Source organism: Macadamia integrifolia, chromosome 13 (assembly GCF_013358625.1).
Source record: "Macadamia integrifolia cultivar HAES 741 chromosome 13, SCU_Mint_v3, whole genome shotgun sequence".
NCBI classification, from domain to species: Eukaryota; Viridiplantae; Streptophyta; class Magnoliopsida; order Proteales; family Proteaceae; genus Macadamia; species Macadamia integrifolia.
In genome coordinates, this window is record NC_056569.1 from 7203486 (window position 1) to 7213182 (window position 9697).

General features: G+C 38.4%; 1 protein-coding gene across 3 annotated transcripts; it reads left to right on the plus strand.

The window, feature by feature from the left end:
* Window positions 1–393: 393 nt before the first annotated feature.
* LOC122059530 (proline-rich receptor-like protein kinase PERK8) lies at window positions 394–9489 on the plus strand. Of its 3 annotated transcripts, none has more exons than XM_042622354.1 (9): window positions 398–605; window positions 1020–1893; window positions 2368–2778; window positions 2864–2950; window positions 4666–4736; window positions 4840–4916; window positions 5683–5830; window positions 8705–8866; window positions 9021–9489. In XM_042622354.1, the coding sequence occupies exons 2-9, from the start codon at window positions 1053–1055 to the stop codon at window positions 9258–9260; spliced, it is 2037 nt and encodes a 678-aa protein (XP_042478288.1). In that variant the 5' UTR covers window positions 398–605; window positions 1020–1052; the 3' UTR covers window positions 9261–9489. The 3 variants fall into 3 exon arrangements, with proteins under 3 accessions (XP_042478290.1, XP_042478288.1, XP_042478289.1); XM_042622355.1 differs by having other exon boundaries at window positions 398–590; XM_042622356.1 differs by having other exon boundaries at window positions 394–1893; window positions 8705–8888; window positions 8954–9183.
* The last annotated feature ends 208 nt before the right edge of the window (window positions 9490–9697 follow it).

Here is a 9697-nt window from a genome sequence, read left to right on the forward strand (position 1 = left end):
AATTTTTTTTTTCTTTCTCTGTTCGTTTCAAGAAAATCAAAAAATATCAAGTTAAAATAAAATACTTTATTCTACTTTTTGTTCTCATAAAATCAAAAACGATTTTCTGAATGATTACCAAATGCAGCCTTATTGTTATTGTTTTTCCATTTTGTTCTAGGCAAGAATTTATTTATTTATTTATGCTAAGAATTAATTTAGCTTTTTTTTTTTTTTTTTTTTGCACAGAAAATAAAATTTAATTTAAACGTTTACAAAACATGGCAAACGTCTTTAACCCATCTCACAAAAAAAAAAAACCATGTGATCATTCTTTTTATTTATTTATTTTTTATTGGACCTTACTTTTTTTTTTTTTTATTCCTTTTGCCTTTCTGATTCTGTGTTGCTGCGACATGCGGGAAAAGTTATTATCAAGTCCCTGTCACGTTGCTTTTGGATAATTTTTCTTGAATTTAGAATTTTTAATTTTTTTGGGTTTTCTTGCAAAATTATTCAAACTTTGTTTGTTCAGACGGAGAAGAAGCTCGGAAATCGGCCACAATTCCAACCTAAACTTCAGTTTGTGACCACTGAACAAGTTAAGGAACGTAAGAAAGAAGTTGGTAGGACTCTTTCATTAGAGTATTTGGGATTTTTATTTTTTTTTCTCCCATTTTTTTTTCCTTCTTCCAGTTTTGAAGACTGTGTTTTGGGATTTGGAATTTGGAAATTGGAATTCTTTAGTGGCATTGATTTTTTTTGAAAATTTTTTGATCTGGGTTTTGATCAGGAAGGGTTTTGTCAACTTGCATTGGGAAAATTTGAAGTAGGGTAAGAATTTGTGTATTTGGTTCTTTTGTTTTCTGTGAGTTCTTGGTTGATGTTCTTGTAGATTGGGGTTCTACTACTGAAACAAGGTGTGGGAGAATCATTTCTGATCAAAGTTCTAATTTTAGGGTTTTTTTTTTTTTTTTTTTTTTTTGGTGTTGGTGTTGGATTAGTATTGAATGAGAATATTGGATTTGGAATTTTGATAGTTTTATCAAGGGGTGGAGAGAAATTGGACGAAAATGGCATCGCCTTCTCCAAATTCTCCACCTTCCACTGCCACTCCACCAGACGCTTCTTCTACTGCAAGTCCACCGTCACCGGCGTTGACCACTAGTCCACCGCCAGCTCCCTCTTCAACGACTGCTTCACCTCCTTCTAACTCGTCGCCGCCGCCACCTCAATCCTCTCCTTCTCCTCCGGCTTCGGGGTCAACCCCACCTCCTCAATCCTCTCCGCCACCGCCTGTGGCTTCACCGCCGCCTACTCCTTCTCTATCCCCTCCGCCACCTGTGGAGGCTTCGCCGCCGTCTCCGGTGTTATCACCACCACCACCAACGAGTAGTTCTCCTCCGCCGCCTTCCCCTGTGGCACCGGTGGCCTCTCCATCTCCACCTCCACCTCAATCACCTTCACCGTCTCCGCCTGTTTTTGTCTCTCCACCTCCCCCAACTTCGGCAAACCCACCTGGAAATTCTCCTTCCCCACCCAGTCCTCCCCCAAACTCGGCACCACCTCCGCCGCCTCCTGACACTCCCTCACCTTCTTCTCCTCCTCCTCCGCCTGCTGCTGCTCCTCCTCCAAGTAATTTTACGAGTGGTACAGATTTAGCACCGTCCTCATCAGGAGGTTCAACACCCGGGCGGACGAGTCTTAGTCCAAGCACACCGGCAAGTACCACTCCCACTCCCAGTGGAGGTGGAAACACTGGTTCGGTGGTGGCAATTGCTGTTGTAGTAAGCTTTGTAATGATTGCTCTTATTGCGGGTGCTGCATGGTTTGCAAAGAAACGAAAGAGAAAGGCAACCGTATATAGTGGTGGCTATTTTATGCCTTCACCATTTGGCTCTTCTCAGCGGTCAGGTAATTAGATCCTTAACATCAATTGTCCATTTTAAACAACATGATCTTATCAATTGTTAATATTTAAAGCTTCAGATTTGGAGTTCATTATTCTGGTTCATATGTTATTGGTCTTTTCTCTGTTTTCAAGTTGGAATAATTGAACAGTTCCATGAACTTGGTGACCTTTCTCAACTGGGGCTTGAAACAGTGCTAAACGTAGTATGAATTGCTCCTCCAAGGATGAACATTATTATATTCCTCAACATTATGAACATAGTATGCATGTTGGACCCTGCAATATAGATATTTTTTTGGCCTAAAATTAACAATGGTACTAAATTACTCACCAAAAAATTTGAAGTGGTCCAGTGTCAAAATTTTGATAATATTTTGTTCCATGTACTTGATTAAGTTGGCCAACTACATCTGAACAAATCTGTATGAGTTTGAAGTCATTTAAATGAAGTTGACAAGGTTGCATTTCCTCTTCAGATTCGTCCCTTGTCAAGGCCCAGTCTTCAGTTTCTCTTGTGGGAAGTGGCTCCGGCAGTGAATTTATGTATTCACCATCCGAGTCAAGTGGGTTAGGGAATTCAAAATCATGTTTTACATATAAAGAACTAGAAGAGATCACGAATGGGTTCTCACCACGGAATCTATTGGGTGAAGGTGGATTTGGTTGTGTGTATAAAGGATGCCTACCAGATGGAAGAGAGGTGGCTGTAAAACAACTGAAGGTGGGTGGTGCACAGGGAGAGCGTGAGTTTAGAGCTGAAGTTGAGATTATTGGCCGTGTGCATCATCGGCATCTGGTGTCACTGGTAGGATACTGCATAGCTGAGCATGAGAGGTTGCTTGTTTATGACTATGTCTCAAACAACACCCTTTACTACCATCTTCATGGTAAGATAAACCTTTTGGGAGTTTGCAAATTCTTGTTCTGTTATCATGAGATAACTGATGTTCACTTTTATTTTGAATTTTGTAGGGGATGGTAGGCCAGTAATGGACTGGGCAACCAGGGTTAAGGTTGCTGCAGGTGCAGCTCGTGGAATAGCGTATCTCCATGAAGACTGTAAATAACCTTTCTTTTGTTTGCATTTAATTGTTTTTTCTCTCAAACCTTTCATGGCTCTAGAAGCTTATGGACCCCAAATCAAACAGACCCAGCATGGATATCGGGATGCATGGGCATATCCGTCTGCTATATGTTTCTAGATTCAGAAACAACAAGGCCTAGATTTTTCAATTATGACCTGGTCATTTGTGATTACACCGAAGGTGGGGACATATGGTGCCAAAATTTGTACACTAGTTTACACAATTGAAGCTTCAGGTTGGGGTGTCCAGATTATTGGAAGTGTTTACTGAAGTGTTTACTGGCTGGTGTTTATTTTAAATAATTTGTCCTCTTCTGGCTCATAAAAAATTATTTTGCAAAAATTGTCATTGTCATTTGTGTGGTATTCATAAACATTCTCTTTTAGTTCAATGTTTCCTATTTTAGTCATATTTCAGATTTTTAGCTGCTTTGATTTTATTTTTACAAGTCTAAGTTGATTCTATGCCTTATTCCCGTAACTGACTCTTCTCCTTATGTGTGAGGGGGGAAGGGGGTCCTATTTGCTTGTCACCTATATAATAACCCAAGATTTTGTGAATCCAATGTTGGGAGAGTGGCTGGAAGACTCTGATTAGCTTTTTCAGTCAGTTGGATTCATTGTATGTGAAGTTTGAATCAAAGCACGTTTACAATCATGACAAGTTTAGGTTTCTTGTACTTGTTTTCTATCATTCTGTGTATTATGTATTTGATTAAGTAACATATCTTGTTTCCTTTGGTTTCCTTTGAAGATTGATTCTTTCATGTCCTAAGAATGATTCCTTATTGATCCTAGATTGAATCTTAATTAGTTGTTTATATTTTTCATGTTGTATTATGTTTGTTACTGGTTATACTGAGAAACCCAAATCTAAGGTCTGGGCCTAATCTTTGCCCTTGGTTCCCATCGTTCTGTGCTTTCTTTCTCAATCCAAAAACCTGTTGTTATCATACATTAGTATGACTGTTTGTAAGAGAAAAAGGCATAACAATATTCTCATATTGTGTGTGAGATCAATGTTAATATAGGATGATAAAAGCATTGTACATGTAAACAAGTATTGCATAAAATAGGGTGATACACCTATTTTCATGGACAGCCCCGTTCATGTAAACAAGTATTGTATAAAATAGGGTTTACATGTACAAGCATTGTACATGTAAACAAGCAATTTTCATGGACAGCCCCGTTCACTGTGGAATCTATAGGTGATACACCTAGTTGTGCCACGTGGCATTGTGGATGGGACTGAAATTTTGTTACAGCCATACCCCAAGGTCTGTCATTCACATCACATGTTTCAGCCCAAAGAGAGTGGGCCAATGGACAAATAAATATTCCAGGACCACTAAGATGTGAATGCCAATACTTGGAATACCAAGAGGATGCATCCCAATACATGAAAGGGTTGAGTCTGAAATTTGACATTTGGCCAGGTCCTGGCCATTTCCTAGAATTTCCAGATCACCCTTCCACTTAGTATAGCTAGGTCTATGGTCCATGAATTCCATAATGGACCACAGAGTCCTGGGAAACTTTCACCATAAACTGGATGTTACCATCGACCTCTTTACAGCACATATTTCCAACATACTTATTTCTTAAAGAAGTGACTATAGTAACATTTATTCTTCAAACTTAAAATCTTAATAGACATTTTGGTTTTGTTCTTTTTGATATTATTCAGGCCATCCTCGGATTATTCATAGGGATATTAAGTCTTCAAACATTCTGTTAGATAACAACTTTGAAGCTCAGGTATGCCTAGTTATTTTGAAATAATGTTTTCTTGAACTTACTCTTTGCTAGTTGCTTTTGCTTCTTATAATTTACCTCTTCTTATCCTCTCTCTCCTCGATAGGTTTCAGATTTTGGGCTTGCGAAGTTGGCTCTTGATACAAACACACATGTAACAACACGCGTCATGGGAACCTTTGGGTAGGCAAATCATTTAGGTTTGGATCTGAATGTAGTTTAAAGGATTAACAGGATTTTTCTTTGGGCATTGACTAGTTTGTAAAGGATAATACTGTACAAAGATCATGTTTTCTTGTCTGGTTGGCCATATGATTTGAGCCGATTGAATGGCTGGTGTGGCTAACTTTGACCATTGGATACGTCTGGTATCATCAGGATTGGTTGCTTCCAGCCAAAATTTATGGCCCAATTTTTCTTCTCGGCTACAATGGATTGCGGTTGTTCCCTTCTATTCCCAGGTGTTGATCTATTTTCAAAATACTGAATTTTAAACCATATTTGAAGCTTTATTCTGCTATGTGGCGAAACACATGTTGGCTGAAATTTACCAGCCAAGTATAGAGGGTGTGGACAACATGTCCACGTTATTGTAGGGTGACCAAACTTTGTTTTGTGTTATAATTGTCATCACTACCTATCTATGTTGTGAGTTTCAGAATTAACATATTTCACCATGTGTCATAATAATGCTTTGAAAAATGGTTGGGAACCTGGAATTTGGAAACCCTTTCACTGGGAAACCCTTTTGGCTGAGATGGACCATAAAATTTGACATGATGAAAACCCAAGAGGGTACATTGTCTATCTTATGGTGGATATGGACATGTCAACCCTCTATGTGAATGAAATGCTATGGCCATTTGATCAAGCCGTGTTTGATAGACCACAATGTCTCTATATATGCATTTTATATTCATTTGATGAATGATGTTGGTTGGATTTCCAGATACATGGCTCCAGAGTATGCATCAAGTGGCAAGTTGACTGAAAAATCGGATGTTTTCTCTTTTGGGGTCATGCTTTTGGAGCTAATTACGGGTCGCAAGCCTGTGGATGCATCTCAGCCCATAGGAGATGAGAGTTTGGTTGGGTGGGTAAGTTCCATAAGCGTACGCATTGATACAGTTAATTTATAGTTACAGATTAATTTCATTTGGTAAATTTTCTCTCTGATTTTAATACTGTACGAGGTGATTTCTGTATAATTCTGAGGACATAAACATTGCATGATTTTGTATTATGCTCTAAAGGAAAAGGTTCTTTGAGCCAATGGGGCAGGGTACGCTAGCACCTTTGTGTCTCTCTCTCTCCCTTCTCCTCACATGAAATGACCTCACTGCTAATATACTGATTTTGAATGATCAAAACAGTACCAAAGTAGGATCCTTTCTTAGAGAATAAAACTCAGATTAGGGAAAATTTGTATTACGTGAAATCAGATGGCTAGAATGACACCAAACTTCTAATCTGCTGATTCTTCAACATTAATTGGTTCGGATCTCCACTTAGTTTAACCCAAGCTTCATCCTGATTTGAAATATAAATTTCCTACTTGCTTAAGGGCATTGAGAAATTATTCTTTCATATACATCTAGATTGTGAGAATCCCATGAGAACAAACATTTCACATAGGGGTAGAAGGCCAAACTCTAGCCACCAGGGAAAGAGTAAAAGAATAAGGGTCTTGATGCAGATGCACGATGGACTTAGAAAAAAAAATATCTTTCGATTTGATTTTCTTTTGTTTTAGAAATAATTTCTTTTAAATTAGCTAGCTTCTAATTTTATATTAGTTTCCTTTCAAGTAGTTTCCATTAATTGTTTGATTTTTTTTCCTTTATATTGGACATGTAAACAATGGAGAAGTTCAGTTTTAGTTTTGAAGAATAGAAATTTGACTAAGAGTTTTGGTATGAAAGCCATGGTTGCCGATTCCCCCTTCTTCTTCCTCTAAAATTTTCCAATTTCTTCTCTTTTTTTCTCTTTTCATTCTCCTTTTTATTACTCTTTTATTTCCTTTGGTCACTGTTTTCCTGTCTCTGCTGGGCGGTAAAACCATCAGACAAAAGGGGGCTTGCTGACCCCTGTTTTGTGATCGATTGAGTCAGAGGTTTGGGACGAAGGAAGCTGCCATGGAGGCGTTTCAAATCGAGTAACATTAACCCCAAAGCTTTGATCCTGTTGTGTGAATCGATCGATTGCAGATCTGGTCTCTGTTTATCGCCTGAAGAAAACTCAGAATTGGAATATTAGGTCTAAGTTCTTTGTTTGAAATCTGTGAGGGACAGAACCGACAGAGCTGGTGATGTATCGAACCTGCATCTGATCTTCCATGTACCTGGACCTTGTTTGAAGAGCTGGGTCGAGTTGAAGAAGACCTCATAAATTAGGTTTTACATCCTTACTTAATCAAATTCCAGATTTACCCCTTATCTTCTCAATTAACTTATTTTACTTCTTAGTTCCAATTCTACCCCTCCCCATCTTGTACGTTGCCTTCCCTTTTAGATTTTTCTTATGTTAGAGTTACCCCAATTTCCAATACTACCACCCTTTATTAGAAACTTCGAGTTATTCACAATTCTGCCACTTTTCTTTAAAAAAAATTCAGAATAAGCTCTTATATTAAAGTTTTTAGTTCTAGAACTACCCCAGCTGCCCTTTAATTATTTCTAGGGCCCTGCTTGTTTCTAAAATTACAAGAATGCCCTTCAACCATTAAATTTGAGATTTTTAGTCATTCTTGTGGGCCTTAAGCGATCCAATTTCAGTCCTTGGAATCCGGATCCGCATCAGGTCTGATTGAGAATTAGTCAGCAGAATCCATTTCAAAGGCACAAATGATCATCTGACTCTTAGTGGAATGAAGCTGAAACACTAGAGCCCGAGAGGAGAAAGTAATAATGAATTGACAGGATATACCACTTACTCTTCTTTACATTTTCAGTTAGTGAACTCTCCTCCTTTCCTAAGTTTTACTTTCCTAGCGAAAAGATAGACCAATTGCATAATTTGACCCAGGTAAAAGGGTCCATCTTGAAATGTCATAAATCAAGGGCAACTGTTATGGAGTTAAGCTGTCTCAATTATTTGTCAAATTTGTGTGATAATAATCATTATGTTGATAATGATTATTATCTTTAGGGAAAATATTGGGTATGCCATCAGTATGCCCGGGTCTCTCTCTCTCTCTCCTCCTTTCCTTGGAAAAGTCCCCTATTGCCCCTCGCATCCCACCACTCCCATTGGTTGAGCTGCTAGCTCCAGGAAAGTCAGCAGCATACCTAACCTCCTCCCTTATCTTTATTATAATATGTTAAATTTAGAATGGTTCTAGCATCAGTCTTACTGATTGTACAGTCCAAGTTTGAAAGGATTAATACTGTTGGACTAATATTATTTCTACAAAAGAATAACCACCATAATGAACCTATATACTTTGTCTGACAATTTTATTCTATTATGTAACCTTAAAACATAATATTGAACTAGTCGATATTTAGTGTGTCGGTGAAGATGAGAATGTGGTCGTGGCTTAACAGCCTTGAAGGAGGAATTTTTTCATGTTTGAGTCTGTTTCTAACTGGTGCCAGGCATACTTTTGATTAGCTTTGCTAGAAAGATGTCACCTAAGGATGACAGCAGCTGGTAAGTCAGGTTACTGATATGAGCTGGTAAATCAGGTTATTGGTATGATCTGGGTTCAGTTCAATACACAGTCCATCACTTGCAGTGACTCCTAACAGTCGCACTTGCTTACCCATTTTCACATCTTTACGTCCTCTTACTGATCATGTTTTTTTTCTTTCCTTCATCTGTAGTTGCTATCTGATCTGAAGATGTCCCTCCTTTCCAATTTCTTCAGAGAATCTGAAAAGGATGCAAATACCCACCAGCAACAAAGTGTGATGGATTCCCTGGGAAGATGTTAAAGTTTACTTTGTCTAATTTTTAAATTTATTTTTCAGGCTCGTCCGTTGCTCAATCAAGTGCTTGATAGTGAAAACTTTGAAGGTTTAGTAGACCCAAGGCTTGAAAATAACTACGTACGATACGAGATGTTCAGGATGATTGAGGCAGCTGCAGCATGCGTGCGTACTTCAGCTCCAAAGAGACCTCGAATGGGACAGGTAACTAATTCTGAAGTGCAAAGCGGACTCAATTCCTTTCTTTTTTATTTTTGGGTAGAAATGGATTCGATTCTTGCATTGTAATGTTTGTTTACGTTACTTTGGGTTACAAGCTGAATGGTGCACGAGTTCTTTTTTCCCCCCTTTCCCTCAGGTGGTACGAGCTTTAGACTGTATAGGAGAGACCACAGATCTATCCAATGGTATGAGACCAGGAGAAAGCAAGCTCTTCGACTCCGGACAACAATCTGCACAAATCAGAATGTTTCAGAGGATGGCATTTGGTGGTCCGGAGACTCAAGACTACAGTTCAGGTTTCTTTAGTGATAGCAGGAGGAGCCGAGAATCTGGGAATAGCCAAGAATATCAAAGGAGCCGAGAATATGGGTTATAGAAACACAGCAGTTCAGAGATTGCCAAGATTAGCTGAAGGGGTAAGAAAGCGCTTCCTGGTCCTAGTATTTTTTTCTCTTCTTTTTGTAAATGTTGGAAGGACATGGCTCAAGGAAATGACTTATTTACGTTACATGGATATACTTGTAGTTCTCCATTTCCCATTATTTGTAATGGTCCATTTTCCATTATCTTTCAGAATTGTCAATAAAACTCCATTTTTCCCCTGATGATGCTTTTTTCGGTAATGAACCGGAAGAAAATGTTTAGGGAAGTGAATTATAATCCTTTACTACTACTATTTCTATTTGATTTTATTTTTATTTTTTGGGTGAGAAAAACCAATATCCACTAAATCAAAACAATAAGTGTCACTCCAGATTATCTATTATAATACTATTTGTTTTTTGCTAATGATGGGTATCAAGGCCTTCGGCC